This window comes from Setaria italica, chromosome I, assembly GCF_000263155.2.
Source record: "Setaria italica strain Yugu1 chromosome I, Setaria_italica_v2.0, whole genome shotgun sequence".
Classification (NCBI taxonomy): Eukaryota; Viridiplantae; Streptophyta; class Magnoliopsida; order Poales; family Poaceae; genus Setaria; species Setaria italica.
In genome coordinates, this window is record NC_028450.1 from 36,581,539 (window position 1) to 36,601,850 (window position 20,312).

General features: G+C 45.9%; 2 protein-coding genes across 4 annotated transcripts; both read right to left on the reverse strand.

Annotated features, from left to right (window-relative positions):
- Nucleotides 1-2,443: 2,443 nt before the first annotated feature.
- LOC101761660 (uncharacterized WD repeat-containing protein C2A9.03) lies at nucleotides 2,444-12,065 on the reverse strand. The gene is made up of 10 exons (XM_004953664.4): nucleotides 11,906-12,065; nucleotides 11,372-11,550; nucleotides 6,668-6,835; nucleotides 6,501-6,587; nucleotides 5,585-5,719; nucleotides 5,374-5,484; nucleotides 4,577-4,668; nucleotides 4,386-4,491; nucleotides 3,359-3,445; nucleotides 2,444-3,249 (listed from the first exon to the last, which is right to left on the reverse strand). Exons 2-10 carry the CDS (start codon nucleotides 11,528-11,530, stop codon nucleotides 2,836-2,838), a joined length of 1,359 nt encoding a protein of 452 aa, XP_004953721.1. The 5' UTR covers nucleotides 11,531-11,550; nucleotides 11,906-12,065; the 3' UTR covers nucleotides 2,444-2,835.
- Nucleotides 12,066-13,054: 989 nt separating this feature from the next.
- On the reverse strand, nucleotides 13,055-19,551 carry LOC101762076 (uncharacterized WD repeat-containing protein C2A9.03). 3 transcript variants are annotated; one of them, XM_012849136.2, is made up of 11 exons: nucleotides 19,396-19,545; nucleotides 19,199-19,278; nucleotides 18,653-18,832; nucleotides 17,755-17,913; nucleotides 17,589-17,675; nucleotides 16,434-16,568; nucleotides 16,232-16,342; nucleotides 15,747-15,838; nucleotides 15,560-15,665; nucleotides 13,780-13,866; nucleotides 13,055-13,659 (listed from the first exon to the last, which is right to left on the reverse strand). In XM_012849136.2, exons 3-11 carry the CDS (start codon nucleotides 18,743-18,745, stop codon nucleotides 13,276-13,278), a joined length of 1,254 nt encoding a protein of 417 aa, XP_012704590.1. In that variant the 5' UTR covers nucleotides 18,746-18,832; nucleotides 19,199-19,278; nucleotides 19,396-19,545; the 3' UTR covers nucleotides 13,055-13,275. The 3 variants fall into 3 exon arrangements, with proteins under 3 accessions (XP_012704590.1, XP_004953725.1, XP_004953724.1); XM_004953668.3 differs by having other exon boundaries at nucleotides 19,199-19,304; nucleotides 19,396-19,543; XM_004953667.3 differs by lacking the exon at nucleotides 19,199-19,278 and having other exon boundaries at nucleotides 19,396-19,551.
- Between the last annotated feature and the right edge of the window lie 761 nt (nucleotides 19,552-20,312).

Here is a 20,312-nt window from a genome sequence, read left to right on the forward strand (position 1 = left end):
CACATTTGGTGGCAAATGACCCAAGTGCCCCTCCTTTTCCCTCTTCCCTTGCCGGCGCACTGCCCCTCCCAGTGCTCCCTTTCCCCCGCTCGCCACCTCTCGCAGCTCCCAGTGCTTCCTCTTCTACAGTTCTACTTGCTTCTTCTTCTTCCATCACAATGCCATCTCCCCGGCAATTCTTGTAGCTGCTTCTACCCATCTTGCTCGCCACTTGCTGCGTCGATGGCGCCAACGGCCCCGACGCCCTCGCCACCGCCAGGAGGCAGCTCCACCAGGCCTTCTTCCCGCATCAGCCCGCGCAGCCGGCCGCGCCGCCGCCCTTCTTCCCGACGCTCCCAGTGCCGCCCCCGCCGTGGTCTTCCTCGCCGCCGCCGGTGCTCTGCAAAAATCGCCGCCCCACCACCCATCCCTCGCTGGGCCTCCTGCTTCGGCCTCCTCGGGGGCGGCGGCGGCGGCGACCACCACCACCACCACCCCAAGAAGCCCAGCCCCTCCGCGGCCAAGCTCGCGCTCGCGTCCTTCCTTGGCCGATCGAGGCCGGCGGCCTCGCCCGTGCCCGCGACAACCCGCCGTCCTTCAAGGCTGCCGTCGAGTCCATGCCCGTCCCCGGATCCGCCGCAGCAGCCTCCGGATCCGCAGCCCGTCCCCGAGTCCCGCGCCTGTAAGCCTCGGTGGCGGCTCGGGCGGCCTCCGGTGCCGCCGCCGCTGCTGCCGCCACCCCGGCGCCGAGGACGACACGGGCGGTGCGGGTGTCGCTCGGGGCGATTGCGGGCGTCGCCGTGGTGGCCCCCCGCGTGTGGAGGTCTGCGAGGGCGGCGGGTGGACGGCCTGCAGAGGGCGATGGAGGCCTCGTTGGAGGCTGCGCCGTGGATCTGCGAGCGGGGATGGCCAACGGGTGGACGCGACGCGGGAGGGAGAAGAGGGGCAGCGGAGGAGAGAGCGGGGGCAACCAGGGAATAAAGTGGGGAGGGGACCACTTTTAACACCTTTAGCAAGTTTTAACACCCCCTTGAGGTGTTAAGTTTTGGGGGTGTTAAACTTTAACACCTAAGTTTTAACACAGCTGTTTGGATCTCAAAGTGTTAAAAAGTGTTAAAACTAGGATGTTAAACTTTAACACCCTCAATCCAAACAGGCCCATAAGCGGTCTTCCGTGTCCGACTCCGACTTGTGGAGTCCCTCTTTCGCGAGACGACTTTGGATACACGGAAAAAGGAACGTGGGGTATGATTCAGAGGTACGGAGTACGATGTCGGAAACGAGCAAGCAACCATTTGCCAGCAATCACCGAACTTGCCCAAGGAAAAATAACTCGGCACCGATAAACTTTAGTAATTAGAAGTTCGTTCCCACCATTTTTTTTTCTCGAACTCGACACTGCGTATCTTTGTATTAGGCAGAAGATTGTTTGATTACACAGCACGCTCCGTGCGGTTTCTCATGCGGATTACTCTCTCCGTCCCAAAATAAGTGTTGGTTTAGGAAATTTTGGACACATTAGTAGTTGTGAGAAGTGACCATGCTGCCCCTAATTACTCATATTAGTTATGGTTGAAAGATGTGCATACGTTTTGGTTTTCTGAATCCTGAATAAATGGATGTGCATTGTAACAAGAGAAAAAGCATCAATTAATCATTTTATTGGCTCTATGCACTTCTCAATACATGTTATTTTTATTGGTGTGAGTGTTGCTTTAATTAGATAAGTCTCACTAGGAGCTAAATGAACACTCTTTGTGGGACAAAATTTGAAGGTTAAACGAACACTTATCTTAGGACGGAGGGAGTACTCACCAAACAGTCTACCTAGTTTACGCGCCCCGGCCGCGATCCAGAGATCAATATCCTGCCTGATCCCATCTAGAATGATGGACATACACGCCGAGCGCTGGTCGAAGAGACGAGCGTTTCGCTCCTTGCATACTCCAGGTGCCAGCCTACGAGCATGAAGAGCGATGACACCCCTTTCCTCCTGTCCGCTGGCTGGATCGACATCAGGTATTCCCACCAGTCCTGCGTAGTTGTTGCTGTGCCGAAGATACAGGAGCACCGCGCCCAGGAGAGGAGAACGCCAACCACCAAACTTCCTTCGCAACCGTGCACGTTACTTAGAATGATCCGTTGTTTCAATGTCCTGATCACAAGGGAAGCAGCCAAGCAGGTATCGTGGGCCGCGATCCAGATGCGTCGCCTGCATGCCAGCCAGAAGAACTTCGCTCTAAAAGATGCCCATGTCTTCCCGGTAAGTTCTGCCCCCTGAAAGGCCATTCTTCCCCCCGATGCAACATTGGATACGCCAATTTCGCTGTGTAACAACCCTCCGGTGTCCACCGCCAGCGTACGACGTCTTCTTGCTCGGTCTTCACGTCGCAGTCCGGGCCGTGGGTTCTAGTGGGCTCACTGTGCATTGCAGATTACTGCATGCTATTGTAACAACCGATAATTCACATGTAACATATTTAATCATATCCCAGCATAGCACACGTCTCACGAAATTCATTTCTTCACCCGGACAGCTCAGAGCGAGGCAACGAGGGCAAGAGTACAGCTGCCACCGAAGCTTCGCATCTGATCTGAGGAACTACAGTCACGCCAACAGGACTCGCAATTCACCGGAATCCAACACATTGACGTGCGCCTCATACCCATGAAGGCGGACCTATATAGTCATCCGTGCATTTCTTTTTATACACGACGAGCACGGTACAGCACTTATTAATTCAATTATCAGGTCAACTTAGAGTTCTGATTTAACGATTAACCACCCGGACTTTATGCTGACAACATTCGGCGAAGCTGCGGGTACATCAGGCCCGACACCCGTTTGGTTCCGCGTCAAAACAAGGAGTCGAGGTACGAGTAGTTGTGCAGGCGGCCGAACTGGAGCAGACTGCCATACGTTCTATCCCAGACCCCGACGAAGAGCATGTCGGTGTCGGGGCTGAAGGACGTGCCGGATATCTCGCCAAAGAAGTCCAGCTCTTGCCTTCTGTTGTAGTCACTCTTCACGTCGTAGACGTGCACAAAGTCAGCAGGTTCCGCCATCGACATGAACTGCCCATCCGAGGTGAAGCGGATGGACCTGATGGCTCCGAGGTTACCCCTCAGAACATGGACGGCTTTAGAGAGGTTTCTCGTGTCCCAGATGCGGCATGTCTTGTCTTGGTTGCCAGTAGCAAACGTTCGCCCATCAGGGCTCCAAGCCGATGCAAATGAGAAGTCCCGGTGACCTTTTATTGAATGAAGAGTCTGCAAAGATAAAATGGTGAGCTCTCTTAATCATATATACCCTACCAGCAAATTAATGCAAGGATCTGTTGATCTGAGCTTAGTTAGCATCCTCATGGCAACCGAATACCTTTCCAGAGTTGGCATCAATAAGTAAACCATCAGGGTCATCACCCACAATAACAACCACCTTTCTGTCAGGACTCAATGAAGTATGCTGCATCGACAAAATAAAAATACACAGTAAGAACAGGTACAGAAATAAAAATATGGAAGCATTCCACTATATTTAACCTAGAGTAAAATATATGGCCGGTCCCTAAACTTGTTCGAGTGTGTTGTCATCTAGGTCCCCAAACTTCCAAATGCAGATTTAGGTCCATAAACTTGCTAATTGCATCACGTGAGGTCCAAATTATCATAATTTGTATTAAACTGCCTGCGTGGCATGACTGTATGTTGACATGGACTGTACATGTGGGTCCGACATGTTAGCCCCATCCATCCTCTCTTCTCAATGTCCGTCCACTCGCTCGTTGCCCCTCTCATCTGGGGCCTGGGTGAGAGGCTCCAGCCGGAGCGAATGGATTCGTGGTCCCCGTGGCTTGCCGCCAGGCGCAAACCGCTGCGATGCTTGCCAAGGTCTTGCCAAGTCACCATTCTCAGCTGCCAATGCGGCCTACCAGGTTTAGGTTGCTGACTCTGATCTAAAGCAACCACACTCAGGAGGGGAGCTTCTGTGAGGTGGCATCAGTGGTAGGAACAATACAGCAGTTTATTCAAGAAGAGTAGCCTGGTTCAATGATTGTGGCCTCTCAAATGATAACAGATCTCCAAGGGGGAAGATAGCATTTCACCTTTCCCAGCCTAAAAAGAAAAATTGAAAAAAAAGCACAGAGACTGTACGGGAGTGGACAGTGTGGTATATTTCTGAACGGCATGACCTTGCAATGGCATCAAAGCTACCATGTCAGTTTGATGGTATATTTCTAAAACCAGCTTGGGTGTCATAGAACCAATTATTCCAATAAATAAAAATTGTAAATATTTGTGTTGACAACATGTGAGCAAAAAGGGATCTCCAATTCAACAGTAGTGAAGCAACCAACGATATGTTGCAAACAGAGCACAAGGTAAAAGAAACTAGAGGAGCTTACATTCACTGGCCATTCAAACTGAAAATACTTGCAGAGTCGGAATCCCTCCATGTCATAGTCTCTCACACCAGAGTCGTTATTCGATGCTATGAAGTGAACGGCGCCACTGGGGGTGTAAAATGAAAACTCAAATGAATACATGTGTTATGCATTCACAGATAGCATCTTTAGTAACACAAATAGGAAGTTACCTTGAGGTATTGAATATCTCAACTGCATTGGTAATAGCGTTGTCATCATAAGTTGTTCGGCCGCAAAAACTAATTCCTTCCCGATCAAGGTGCTGCAATTCACATCAATAGAAGATAATTAATTGAACAAAAAGATCATTATTTAGAACAAACAAGCAGATTAGCCATATGAACATATCAAAATCAGCTATTATACTGGTCTCGTATTTGCATCCATCATAAGGTCCCAATTTCCATGAGGCCCCGTTTGGATCCTTGGAATTGAATTCCATTCTAATAATCATAATTTAGACACAAATTAATTAAGCTAATATAGTTGTATGTGGAATATATTTGTATATTATTGTTTGTCATATGGGAGAGATACTTATGTGCTGCACTTCTGCTATAGGGAAGCAAGTCGAAGAGCATGCTATAAGTTGCACATTAGAAAGATAGCATGAGGATCTATAGAATCAATTTCCATCTCCCACCCCCATGAATTTAAGATATGACTTATATCTAAACTCTGGAAAGTTGTGGAATGCCACATTCCAAGACAAATAGCCTACTCCATTAAGTAGATTCCAATTCCTTCAAAATGAAGGGATCCAAACGGGTCCTGAGAGAAAACTCCAGTGGTAAGAATAAGTAGTGCACTACAACCTTTAAGTGTGCCATGAGCATCCAGTAGAAGAGCAAATTGATACTACTGAATAGCAGAGAATAATGCATCATGTCAAAGCTAGTAGTGTGCCAATAGCTCGTGCATCAGCGGCTTTGGTTCAAATGAACTTGAAGCATTTTGCATGACTTACTTTGCAGATTAGCTCTCCTTGAAAACCACCAGCTATAAGCAAATTGTCCTTGACAGCCAAGGTACTAACTTGAGTCTGAGAAAAACCCTCGGATAAACTTCCCGAGCATTTCTGTACAAGGATGACCATTAATAATATAAGTCGTCTAAAAAGAATGAACTTAAGTCTTATACAGAAAAGGGAAATGCAACAACGTAACAATGTATCATACCTCCCTTGGTGCCACATGTCCTTCGACATTCATAAGTTCAGTATTCATACCACTCAATGCTGACCAGTGACGAATTGAGTAACTTGACGTAAAGTAGACATCATGCTTGGATGTAGCCCACACCAAATTTCTCAGCTGCAGGCACAAAATCAGACACATTGGTTACCCTCAACATTTACACATCAGAACCACATAAGAGAGGATGGATTTAATAAGGAGTTCAACACCAATGGCAAGAGGTCAGCTGGAATCTTTGTTTTGTTTTGAAAAGAGAACATAGGCAAATCAGACCATGCAGATAGCCCCAGGTCCCTGAATATATTGATTGTTTACCTCAGCAGAACATCTCCAGAAAATATAGAGACGAATTAATAAAAAAAGGTAACGCAATCCTTTACACAGTTATCAGGTGCAACTAGTATTCCTTTCCAAAAAGGAATAAGTGTCAGTAGCCAAATTCCAAGTATCCATGCAAAGTTTTAAGTACTTTTTCATGTTTCAATAAGTTTTGTGTATCTCATTATACATCCAAGAAAACCAACACAGTTAAAAGCACGATTCAATGTATATGCAGCTTTTGTGTATGAATTAGTAGTGAGAATGTGGAATCACATACAGTGAAGTTGATTGAAATAGACCGACTAAGCCACAATTTGAGAAATCTAGCAACTTATTATGTTATGTTAATATTCAACACTCGGCAAATTCACTATAACAATAAAATGAAAAGAAATTTGAGAGATTGCACATTGACAAGTCCGAAGATGGTTTTTATGAAATTTTAGAACATGCTCCCATGAGGAAACATCCAGAAAATTGTACCACCTATTAACACGACATCTAAACAATTGCACCAGATAATTACCATATAGCATATCTCAAAGGCCAAAAGTGAAAGAAAAGGGAGTTCGCTCACCTGAAAATGTAGAATAGTTGATTTTACTGATCTAGTATTTTGTCTGAACTCATAATACATGCCGCCTTTCTCTGTTGGGTTGCAATCCTGTTCCATGACTAGTGTCAACCGCATGAGAGAGGATATTTTACAGGAATGAACCTCCTAAAAGATTAGAAGGGGCACACCTTTATTGCTTCTTCCCCAGAGTTAGGTACATTCTCATAATTTTTGTACTGTTCTAATCTGGTCTGTCTGTATTTTTCACGAGTTACAGGTAGCCTCTCCCAGAGTATTCCTTGCATGTCTTTTCCTTTTCTCGCGTCTGCTGATGAAGTATCTGGGATATCATCATTCTGAACAGAAAAAATAGAAAGGACAACCATAAGAGCATTGAAGTGATTAGTAAAGCAACCGGACTAATGTTCTAGTTGAACACAAATGGTATGCTATGCGAAGGATTTTTTAGATTAAATTTAGTGCAAACTGTAGATGATCGATTTTCTTGCAATGCATCATTTTGTGTCGAACGAGACCGACCCCACTCCTGCTCCTTAATGTTTATTTCTGCCCCAAGCTCCTCTCATGGACTCATTACCACACCAAAATTGATCGATAACTCAAAAGAGTGTGGTACCTATTGTCTCTTGATACAATCAATTCATCAAGGGTATTAATGAAGTTTCCCAGGGAATCATCATCATACTGTGGAAACAACATGATCCTCTTGATGGATATGGATGTTTCCCAAGTATTCTTTACTGGGCTAGTAAGACATGAATTGGTATTACTGGATAGACGTGTCAGATGTGGCTTCAGGTACCAACCATTCTCAAATTCTGCTCCATGGCAGAGGCTTCCCTTGAGCATGGATATAAATTTGGATGATAATAAACTATTTTTCCTTGCACTAAGTAGCACCTAAATATTCCATCACATCAAATGCCCAATGATTGGTACAATAGAAAACCACATTTGTACAGAAGTCAGTACAGCTAAAAGAGCAATCTTATAGATTTGAGACTGGACATAAGCATTATTTCAGATACTACTACAATTTCAGAAAACAAATAAATTAACAGTGACTTACATCGTTACATCTGGTAGTAGGACAGAGTAGATCAAACAACGTAAATATTTACATATCAAATTTTATAAGTTACTAAGGAAAAAGCTATGGGAAGATACAAGAGTAGAACTTACGGAATTAAAACTGATAGCAGACAAAGGACATTGTGCAACCATATAAGATACGGTAAGAAACTGTGTCAATGATCTATTCCATGGATTCAGCGTATGTTTGGTTCTATTGCTTAAGCTGGCAAGCTGGGCAAGGTTAGGCTATTCTAGCTGAGAAGGTGAGGCGACAAGAGAATTAAGTTGTTTGATTGTTCTTCTGAGTGAGCAAGCTTGCTTGGTGCCTCAACCAGAGCAGCAGCAGGTAATGAATTTTGGAACTTGGAGCACTCCTACCCAAACATTCATGACATGCATCTCAAATAAGATAATAGGACGTCCTCAAAAAAAAATTAGATAATAGGACAACAGATGCCAGGTCCATTTACTAGAGACGCATGTGTGCAGCAGTCTAGCACTCAAAGCTTATTCCCTAGCAGGGGTAGTTCTCCATCGATGTGCAAACTTGCCTTGCCCAGGTCGGGAGCAAAATGGCTCAGTTGCCTTGGCAAGGTTTTCCTTGCCCTGACAAGCTAGCTTGCCCAGCAAAGCAACCTTTCAAGGCAGCTAAAACACATCCCTTTTTTTGCGAGTAAGGTAAAACACATCCTTGCCCAGCAAGGCCAGGATAGGCTGGGAAAAATATCTAATATATCCTGTATAAACACAGGCACCCTCAATAAGTGAACCAAGCAAGTCACTGCCACTGGAAGAGGGCTCTCATTAGTTCATTATCTGGTCGATGCTCACCATATATTGCTACATCACCAATAACATGTAGACTACATAAGTGAAACACTCCAGCAGCAACACTCCATGAATCGGCTCACATAGCCCACGGCGAAGGAGATGTCCGGCTGCGTGTGCGTCAGGTACCTCAGCCCGCCCACGATGCTGCGGTGTCATGTGGCGTCGACCTTCTCCGCGATGCTGTCCTTTGACAGCTTCAGCTTCTCCATTGGCTAGGAGCTTCCTTGCGTAGGCGCTCTGGCAGAGGGTGATGGCGTGGCTGCTCTGCTCTACCTCGATTCCAAGATAGTAGCTAAGTAGGCCCAAATCACTCATGCGGAACATCGCCGTCATCTCCCTCTTGAGCGCGTCAATGTCTTCTTGCTCCGGGCCGGTGATGATAAGACCATCGACATAGACGCCGACGATCAAAGCCTTGCACGCCGCCCGCCGGATGTAGAGCACATGCTCGGTGGCGCACTTGGTGAAGTGGAGGGATGTCAAGCTCTCATCGAGCTTGGTGTTCTAGGCGCACGGGGCCTGCCGCAAGCCGTAGAGCGCCTTGCGCAGGCGGAGCACCTTGTGTTCTTCTCCGGCGACGGCGAACCCCGGCGGCTGTTGCACAAAGACTTCCTCTTGGAGCTCGCCGTTCAGGAAGGCGGATTTGACATCCATGTGATGTACTCACCAGTCCTTGGTCACCGCCAATGCCAACAACAGCCGCACGGACTCCATCCGTGCCACCGGGGAAAAAACTCCCTCGAAGTCGATCCCCTCGTGCTGCACGAATCCTTTCGCCACCAGCCTCGCCTTGTGCTTCACGACGTTGCCCAGCTCGTCGTGCTTCACCTTGTAGACCCATTTGAGCCTAATCGGCCAGCAATTTGCCGGTGGATCGACGAGCGCCCAAGTCTCGTTCTCCTCGATTGAATTCATCTCCTCAATCATCGCCCGCCGCCACTGAGGATCTTGCTCTGCCTCCTTGAATGTGGCCGACTCTTCTGCGCTGCCCAAGTGCAGCTCCTGCTCCTCTAGCTCGCGCGTCGCCAAGCTAGGAGCATCCGTGCCGCCGATGTAGTCTTCCAAGGAGCGGAATCGGAGCGGCTCACCGTCGTAGCTAGCGTCGATGTGCGGGGACACCACGGGCGCCGGAGTGACATATTGTGCACCTCCGGCGGGTGTCCTGGTGTGCCGCCTCCTTCCGCCTGCCCTCCTGCGTCTTCCTCTTCTCTTGGAACAAGGGATCCCGCTAGGGAAGACGGCGGCGTGGCTTCCCCTATTCCTGAAACAGGGGAAACTCTTCGATCTTCCGCCGCCCCTCCTTCACCGCCGGCGTGTTCTTCATACTCAATGGTGAAGTTGGTGCCTCTACCGCCCACCACTTCTCCTCCGCTGGACTCCCAGTCCCAGCTGGCCGCCTCGTCAAAGACGACATCCCGCGATACCACGACCCACCGTGCTTGAGGATTGTAGAGCCTGTAGGCCTTGCTTCCTTGCTCATAGCCTAGGAACACCATCGGCTTGCTCCTATCGTCAAGCTTCTTCAGCCCCGACTTTGTCTCCTTCACGTGCCCGACGCAGCCGAAGGTCCGGAGGAAGGAGACGTCCGGCTTGCGCCCATGCCATGCTTCGAATGGCGTCGTCCCCTTCAAACTCTTCGTCGGTGAGCGGTTCAAGTTGAACACCGCCGTGCTCACCACCTCACCCCAGAATGCCGCCAGCATCTTCTTGGCTTTGAGCATGCTGCGCGCCACCCCGACGATCGTCTGGTTCCTCATCTGGTCAATGCTCACCATATATTGCTACATCACCAATAACATGTAGACTACATAAGTGAAACACTCCAGCAGCAATTAAGATGATAAGTGTTGGCAATGGCCAAGGTAAGCTCCCTGAGCTCACTCTCCACACACACACACACACACACACATAGAGCTAGAGGTAGAAGAATATGAGGAGGAGCACAACACACACACACAACTCTCTGTTGCTACTGAACTGCTTGAGCTGCAGCTGCTCATCTACTCTTTATAGAGCACAAAGTCAAAGAAGAGTACACAAAGCTATGAATGTATCTAGCAACTATACTACCAACTACTAGTACTATGTACATGACAGGGCTTACTGCCCACTACTCATGGCACTGCTGCCTTATACGGCAGGCAGTGGCCATACAGGCCATACAGCCGGCCAAGGAGCTCTACCTGCTCCATTGACTTTGCAAAAGGAAGAGAGAAGCAATGAGCTGAGCAATTAACTAACAATAAGCGCTTCTTGTCATTGTTGGAACTACTCTACTCAGACAATAAAAATTGTGTATGAGAAAAACTTTGTATAGACTTAACTGAACATGCGACAAAAAAAGAAAGATATCATTGATTCGCAGCATTCAGTCCTACCTACGTCAGTGAAACAGCACGGCGTATTCACGATGATAAGCGTTTATAGTTGTCATTGGAACTATGGGCCTGCTTGGATGCTGCCGCCGGCTTGCCCTGCCAACAGGTTGGCCGGCCAAATATTGGCGCAGAATTTGGCCGTGCGTCAGCGTACGTTGAGCCCTGCGGCAACTGCGACGTCAGGGCACGCCAAAATTTGGCGCTGAACCAAACACCTAGGCCAATGTCAGTCAACGGCCAATATTTGGCTCGGCAAGCTAGGGCCAGCATACAAACGCACCCTATTGTACTCAGCCCAGCCAATAAGAGTAGTGTCTGAGAAAAAGTTTTGTATAAAATTGATTGAACATGCAACAAAAGAATAATTAAATATCTCATTGGTTCACGGCACACAGTACTTCCACTACAAGTAGTACATGGGCTATATGAGGGATACAATAAAGCAGCATTATTAGTAACAATAAGCATTTCAAGTTGTCAGCCGCATAACATTCTAATCACCCAATAAGAAGCGTGCATCACAAAAGTTTTTTGCAGACTATTCACCCATGCTACAGGCAACAAAAGAAAAAAGGAACGGAAACATACCGAGTGGGCATAATTATCATCATCCGAATCAAAATCCATAAAACCTCGATCTTGATGCTCATCGACCACGTCATCAACAGGATCATCCATGTCGTAATCATAATCATCCTCCATCTCTTCAGCGTGGTCGTCGTGATAGTAGGACATCGATCCTCTCATAGGAGAGATGTGACTCTTCCCTGCAAACAGAAACAACACACCCCCATGAGTAACCATACCCTCACTGACATAAATTGCATATTTGCATATCATTAGAGCAAGCATCTCTACAACCTCCTAAACTAATCCACTCCACAAGTCCACAGTACTTTCCAATCATAAAAATCTATATGCGCTCTTCTAAGTTTCTGATAGCACGTAACCAGAGGCGGACCCCAATAATTTTTGCGAAAAAAGTCGAAGCTAGTAGGTAAAATAAATGCATATACTTGTAATTGGGTCAGATCCGAATACAAATAGCTTTACGTTAGGGTTTGGGGATTGGGGTGCTCCGTTTCGCACAGCGGGAAGAGGGAAGAGAAGGGGCGCGCATACCTGGTGGGCGCTCGTCCCTGGCGAAGGGCCCAGCGAAGCCGCGGGCGTCGCCGCTCGCCCAGTCGTCGCCGCCAGGATATGAAGGCCGAAAGAGAGGGAGAAAGTGAACGGGGGAAATAAAAAAAGGATGAGGGCGGCGCACCGCAGGCAACGCGTACGCAGCGACGCGCTCGGGCCTCGGGCCGTCTCGAACGCTCTATGGCAGGTGCCGTTTGGGAAACGGGAAATAAGGTGACCCAAACTCTTATTTGGAGAGTTTGGATATTGGGAAATAGATATGCTCTGAAATTGAGAATGAAAAATAAAAGTTTCTATCTGAACGATGTTATTTTGACGAGGGGATGAGTTTGGGTGAGAAATGTCGTCGGAGCTTAAGAGACGCCGCTCGCCTGGCTGTGAGGGGCTCTGGGTTGTGGGTTACAGTGCACTCGTTCGTGCCGGCCGGCGGTGCCGCAGCCTACCCTGCGTGCGTCACGCTAGAAGCATAAACCACATCTTGCCGCATCCAGCGTCTACCGAAGTCGCATCTCGTCTAATCGTGCAACCCGACGTATCCGTAACTCATCCCGCTCGACGGCCCCCTGAAGCCACTCGATATAGTTTTTTTTTTTATTTTTCTATGGGTCCTATCATACAATCCTAACTCAAAAGTCAAAACCAAGGTGAACCAAAATATGGAAAAGGGACCCATCGTAACTTTTCCAACCTCATAATCCAATTTCTTTCACATCTCTATCCAAACGGCATTTGCAGTGTATCAGCAATCTAACACGGCTAGGCAGGGATGGGGATGCGCACAACAGAGCTACGTGACCAGCGAGTCCCTGGTGGCCAATAACATTCACACACGAACCAGCAGCCAGGGATAAGGATTCCAGGACATTTCGGGCCCAGCATTTTCCTAGTGACCGATAGGAAAATACTGAAAGATTACGCTGCCGTGACTGTCGGTGGAGAAGGAGAATACCTCCGCGTTTCTCCTCGCAATTTCCTTGTCAAACAGAATAGTTCCCGGAGAACGGCAACTCTGTGGAATCACTTTCCGACAATAAGATGGCAACAATTGTTGCTAAGTTACAAGCACAGCATTTGACGGTTGAACACAAGCTGGTGAATCATCTGTTTCGTTCCTCTGACCATAGGCAACTGTTAATCTAAATGATGATTGATATGAACTCGGCCATAGTGTAATATAACAGTCACAATACGTACAATAACACCGTTGAGTTGAGCTGGAGCTACGAATTTACAACATTACAATTGACAAGTAGAATTCCAGATCATACAACAGGTCATAAATTACATATTTTTTTGAGAAGCAACGAACAACCTCAAGCCTCACCAGTCACAACTCACCATTTTTTTAGGAATTACAGGCGGCCGAACTGAAGCAGGCTGCCATACGCTCTATCCGAGACCCCGACGAAAAGTGCGTCGGTGTCCGGGCTGAAAGACGCGCCGGATATCTCACCAAAGAAGTCCAGCTCCTGCTTTCTGTTGTAGTCACTCTTCACGTCAAAGACGTGCACAAAGTCAGCTGGTTCCGCCATAGACATGAACCGGCCATCCGAGGTGAAGCGAATCGACCGGATGGCTCCGAGGTTACCCCTCAAAACATGGACGGGTTTTGAGAGCTTCCTCACATCCCAAATCCGGCACGTCTTGTCTTGGTTGCCAGTGGCAAATGTTAGCCCATCTGGGCTCCAAGCCGATGCAAATGAGTAGTCCCGATGACCTTTCATCGAATGAAGAATCTGCATCCAGAAATAAAATTGTGAGCTGACTTAATCAAGCATCTCTACTCTCTACCAGCAATTTAATATGAGGGGTCAATTGATCCAAGCTTAGTTAACATCTTCATGACAATGGTATACCTCTCCGGATTTGGCATCGATAAGTAAACAATTAGGGTCATCTCCCACAATAATGGCCACCTTTCTGTCAGGACTCAATGAAGTATGCTGCATCAATAAAGTATAACCACATAGTAAGAAGAGAAAATTCCCTATTTGACACTGAAGAAATGAGCGGTTCCTTCCTTGGCCTTCGAAATTTTGAACTTCCCTATTTGACACCAGTCCCAAATTTGGTTCCCAAAATGACATTACCATCTCTTTTCAGCAGTAACACCATTAAGTGGAGGGTGAAAAGACAATTTTACCCCTTAGCATGACAAATAATATAGGACCAAAGCAGGAACTTTTCAGAGTATTGTTTCTGCATCATTTTTTTCTTATTATGTTGACCCCGTATGGCCATGTGGTAATATACTAGCAGCTCATTTTGTTAATACTTCAAGCCAATTATGCGAACGCCTCATCAGGTTCACAAATCCATACTAGCAGCTACTTTGTTTTTATTCTATAGCACCTCGGATCAGGACCTCTACGAGTGGTGCTCTGCTCCTGCATCCACCGGCGTACAAGCAATTCACCCCGACAGCCGGCATTGCAGCTCCTGCTCCGTGGAATCAGGCCAAAAATAGCCGTCGGCCTCACCTCCTGCCATCGATTCCCGCATAAAGACAGAGGGCTGGGACATGGGATGGGAGATGGGACACGTCAAGGAGGGCGAGATTGCAAGATGCAGGCACGAGAGGACGGCAAGCACCAGCAAGGCGGGCGAGGTGGTACGGTGCCAGAGGCCATGGCTGGATCAAGCAGTGCCTGTTGACTGGCGAGGAGGATTAGCAAACAAGGTTGTCACGCGCACCAGCACCCTTCGCTCCCTCTCCGTCCATAACCGCTGTCGCTGCCGCTGTGCAGCTTCCATGGCAAAGAGCTGCGCCCTTCATCGCCTGCGCCTCCCCTGAGTGCATTGTGGGGCCATGCCTACCTGGCCTGCTTGTGCCGCCATTGCTTGCCTGGGCTGGATTGGATTCGCGAGAGGGAGAGCGAGAGGAGGCAGACACAGATGAACGGTGGGAGACACTGGGGTAGAACGTTTTTGTTCCTTCATTCAGGCACACGTAACCAGGGGCATTTTAGTCAACGTGTGTCAAAACTTACAAGGGTTAACAAAAATTACTAACAGAATTGACAGGAGTGTCATTTTAGGAACAAAATTCACACATAGTGTCAAATAAGGAAGTTCAAACTATAAAGGGTCAAGGAAGGAACCACTCATTTTTTGAGTGTCAAATAGAGAATTTTCTCAAGTAAGAACTGGCACAGTAATAATAAATACTGAAGGATTCCACTGAATTTTGACCTATTATCTATCAAGTTAATATTGGTGTTGGACAAATTTATTCTCAACGCTATGTTAGAGACAGTGACAAGAAAGAGGAAAGTAAAGGATTCTATTGTTGGCATGTGCAAGTGTCTTGAAGGGTACCAGTGGGTCAAATGCCATTCTTTCTTTTGTTAATAAAAAAATGCAAGATATTTTGAATTTGCTCTATAGACCAATTCTATGTTCATATCCTAATCTTGCTAGATTCCCCGATAGAAAAAAGCCAGAAATAAGCCTGAGAATGTAGAACAAGACGATCATAAAAAAGCACATCAACATGGATAGGCATGAAAAGGGAATAAACTGTGTAAAGAATAGGGTTGAGAACATGTGGAAAAGCATCTCTAATTCAATGGTAGTGATGGAATCCATGAGATGTTCCAAACAGAGCACATGGTAAAAGAAGCCAAAGGAACATACATTCACTGGCCATTCGAACTGAAAATGTTTGCAGAGTTGGAATCTCTCCATGTCATAGTCTCTCACACCAGAGTCGTTACTTGATGCTATGAAGTGAACCGCGCCACTGGGGGTGTAAAATCAGCACAAAAGTGAATACATATATTCGATGAGCTAAGCATCTTTAGTGATAAAGATAGAAAGTTACCTAGAGGCATTGAATATCTCAACTGCATTGGTAATAGCATTGTCATCATAAGTAGTTCGGCAGCAAAAACTAATTCCTTCCCGATGAAGGTGCTGCAATCCACATCAAAACAAGATAATGACTTGAACAAAAGATCATTATTTAGGAAACATAAACAGAATAACCATGTGAACACATGCACAAGAAACATCAGTTTGTTATTTTGGTAGTAAAATGATTGTCATTGGATAGTTCATTTATATATATCCAAATCAGTTATTAGAATGGTCTAATATTGGCATTCGCCATAAAATCCTAATTTCCACAAGAGAAAATTCCAGTGGTAAGAATAAGTAGTGCACTACAAGCTTTAGGTGAGCATCCAGTAAAAGAGCAAACCGATACATGCTGAAGAGCAGAAATAATGGGGTCATGCCAAAGCTAGTGCAGTGCCAATAGTTAGCACATCAGCACCTCAGATCAAATGAACATTTTGCATAACTTACTTTGCAGATTATCTCTCCTTGAAAACCACCAGCTACCAGCAAATTGTCTTTGACTGCAAAGGTACTGACTTGAACCTTAGAAAAACCCTCTAATAAACTTCCCGGGTGCTTCTATACAATGATGGCCAATACTGATATGAGTTGAATAACAAGAGAATATAGGGAGATTGATACAGAAAAAAATTGTGCTGATGCATCATACCTCAGTTGGTGCCACATGTCCTTCGACATTCATAAGTTCAGTATCCACGCTGCTCAATGCCGACCAGTGATGAATTGAGTAATTTGATAGAAAGTAGACATCATGCTTAGAAGTAGCCCACACCAAATTTCTCAGCTGCATGCACAAAAACAGACACATTGTTTTATACTCTTCACATTTACACATCAAAACCACATAAGAAAGGAAGGATATCGATCTTAGACACCGATTGCAAGAGGTAAGCTCAAATGCAGCACAATCTAGCTTAGTTTTGAAACAAGGACATAGGCAGAACCACATAATCAGCCCATGCAGATAACCCCCGGTCCCTAAACATATTGAGTCTTTACCTCAGTAGAGCATCTCCAAATTAAGAGATGACTTAGTACCAAAGGCAACACAATCCTCATTTACATGGTTATCAGGTGTATTCGTAGTCGTGTACCTTGTGCTACTTTATACTGCAGCAGTAATTAAGAGTATCCAATCTTGTACAATAGCATTTGTAAAATTAAATGTCTCAAATCTGCTCCTAAAGTGAAGTTGAATAGTAAGCATGACAGACTATGATATCAGATTCCCGTCACAAATCTGCTCCTAAATACGCTTCTCACACCAAGAAGAAATTCAAGCAGCTTCTGTAGGTCTCTTCCCTTCCACCATGACAACAAGCAACCATGAGGAATAAGTGTCACTGTTCATGAAAAGTGCAGGTAACTTTTCATATTTTAGGAACTTTAAAGCATCTTAGTATACATCCAAGGAACCAACACAGTTGAAAGCATGCCTCAATGTATATGCAGCTTTTTTATACAAATTAGTAGTGAGAATGTGTAATCACACACAGTGAAGTTGACTGTAATAGACCAACAAAGCCACAATTTGAGGAAATCTAGCAACTTATCATCTTATGTTAATATTAAAAAAGCTTGGCAAAATGTATTATAAGAGGAAAAAAATAAAAGATATTGTGAGATAAAGTAACTTGGCAAGTATGAAGTTGGTTTTTATGATAGTTTAGAATATGCTCTCATGAGGAAAAATCCAGAAAGTTGTAACACCTGTCAACTTTTTATCCAAATAACTGCACCTGATAATTAACCTGTAGCATATTATCTCAAAGGCCAAAGATGACGGGAAAGGGAATTAGCTCACCTGATAATGTAGAATAGTTGATTTTATGGATCTAATATTTTGTTTGAACTCATAATACATTCCACCTTTCTCTGTTGGCTTGCAATCCTGTTCCATGACAAGTGTCGACCGCATTAAGACAGAAAATTTTACAAGGACAAACTTCCTAAAAGATTAGGAGGCACACCTTTATTGCTTCTTCACTAGAGTTGGGTACATTCTCATGATTTTTGTACTCTTCTAATCTGGCCAGCCTATAATTTTCACGAGTTATAGCTAGCCTCTCCCAGGCTATTCCTTGAATGTCTTTTCCTTTTCTCGCCTCCGCTGATGAAGGATCTGGGACCTTATCATTATGAGCAGAAACAAAAAGAGAGAAAAGAATACAGCCATTAGAGCATTGAAGTAATCAGTAAAGCAACCGGACCGATTTTCAAGTTGAAACGCAGATGGTACACTGTGAAGTGAAGCTTTGTTCGGATGAATTCTAGTGTAAATTGTTCATGATCGATTTTTTTGCAATGCATTATATTGTGACTGCTCGAGCAAGACCTGCCCTACTCCTCTTCCTTAAGACCAATACCATTTGCTTATTTCTGGTGCAAGCTCCTCTCATGGGCTCGATTAACAGACCATATTCACTTCTGAACCAAAGTTGCTTGATAACTGGAGAGTGTGGTACCAACCTTCTCTCGGTACAATAGATTCATCAAGAACACTAATGAAGCCTGCTGTGCAGTCATTAAGATACTCTTGATGGATATAGATGTTTCCCAATTCATTCTTTTCGCTAGTATGATGGAGAAGGCTATTACTAGAGATGTCAGATGTGGCTTTAGGTACCAACGAATAAATAAAGATCTCAAGATCTCAACTGATTTGCAGCATATAGTGCTACCATTACAAGTAGCATGTGGGATATGTAAGGGATAAGCTAGAGCAGCATTTATAACAATAAACATTTCTAGTTATCAGCCACATAACACTCTACCCACACGATAGAACTGTGAATCATAAAAGCTTTGTGCAGATTGCAACAGGCAACAAAAGAAGTAACTCTAAAAAAAAAAGGAGTCCAAACCTACCGCTTGCCAGTAATCACCATCCTCTGGATTGGAGTCCAGAACCCCTTGCTCGTGGTGCTCACCAACCATGTCATCAGCTGGATCATCCTTCATTTCGTAATCCTCCTCCTCTTCAAAGTGGTTGCCGTGATAGTTGCACGTTTATCCTCTTCAGAGGAGAGAGAGAGAATCGTCCCCTGCCTGCAAATAGAAACAACGCACCACCATGAGTCGAATCCGTGAACGACTATCCCTGACCGGCCGGCCCGCCCCCTTTCTTTGCCCGCCGGTCGGTTTGGGGTACGGTCAGTTCACAGTGAGGATCGCCCTCCCAAATTTGACAGCAGCACCTCTACAACCTCTACTGTCCTACCCAATCCTAGTACATTCCAATCGCAAATCAGGGAGCGCATACGATTTTCTAGTTCTGACATGGAGACAAAATCCGCACAAAAATGTAACAGTCAACACGGAGCTGAATTCAGAAGCATAACTAAAGATCTAAGAGCACATCATAAGCAGAAGATCAATCATCGCCATAAAAAAAATACTTCCGTAAATCCTCACACAAACGCGGTTTTTCATCAAATCAGCTTCATAATACATCACCAATCCGGCAATCCTCCGCAATCATCTAGACCTAACCCCTGCACTAAGCACGCGTCACCAAAATCTGCACCAGGAATATTTTTTTAAAAAAAGAAAGAAATCACCCGAAAACACGGGGAACAGAAGACTGGACGTCGACGAGGAACGCGGCGAACCTGCCAACGGAGGAGTGGAGCTGGAACCTTGCGCCTCAGACGCCGCCCGGACCGAGACGAAACGGATTGCCGGTGGTATCGAAGAGTCGGAAGAGACGAAGACACGGGAGCCACGCTCTTTTCCTCCTCCCTCTTTGCCTTTTGTTTCTCCTCTCCTTCTGGCGATTTTTTTTAGTTTAACCCTTTGAATCTAAAATTTTAAAAACAGCCTCGGCTAAGCTAAAATTCTAACAAGTAGCCCTTTGATCGCGCCGCAGGACCCTGCGCGACTAATAATTAAGTTGCACTAGAGCATGTGGCGCGACCGGCCCTCCACGCTGGCGCGGCGCGCGCGGGGTGGCTGTGCTATCAGCTGAGCTGCCATGACTGAGTCGCGCCAGACGGCGTGGCGCGACTCAGCACATAACAGCTGAGCTCGCCAGCCCCTTTCTTTCTAACTCCCCATTTCTTCCCTTCCCCTCTGCGCGACCCGAGCTCCCTCTCTCCTTCCCATGGCGCCGGCCCTCCCACTCCCCCTCTAGATCCTCCCCATTCCTCACCAGATTCGAGGGGAAACCGGGGGTAAATTGCTCCTTGAAGGTACCTCCTCCACTTTAACCAAGTAGTTTTTCTCGATTTGGTGATTTTTGTAGGATTTGAAGTGACTAGGGTTAGGTTAGGTTTTGGGTTCGAATGGTGGTTTGAGTACGAATCGGGCATTGTTAGGTGTGTTGTATCGTTGCATTGATCGATTGTAACGCATGTGTAAATTTTGATGGTCATGAATAAATGAAATGTAGCTTTGGGGATGTATTCATAATTCAAAAATGGTTGATTAATGTTCATGAAAATTTAGAAGTTAGTAATGGGAGAGTTTATTTGCTGACAAAGATGTAGCATATTAGAAATACTTATTGCTTACTACATATGTTTTCATA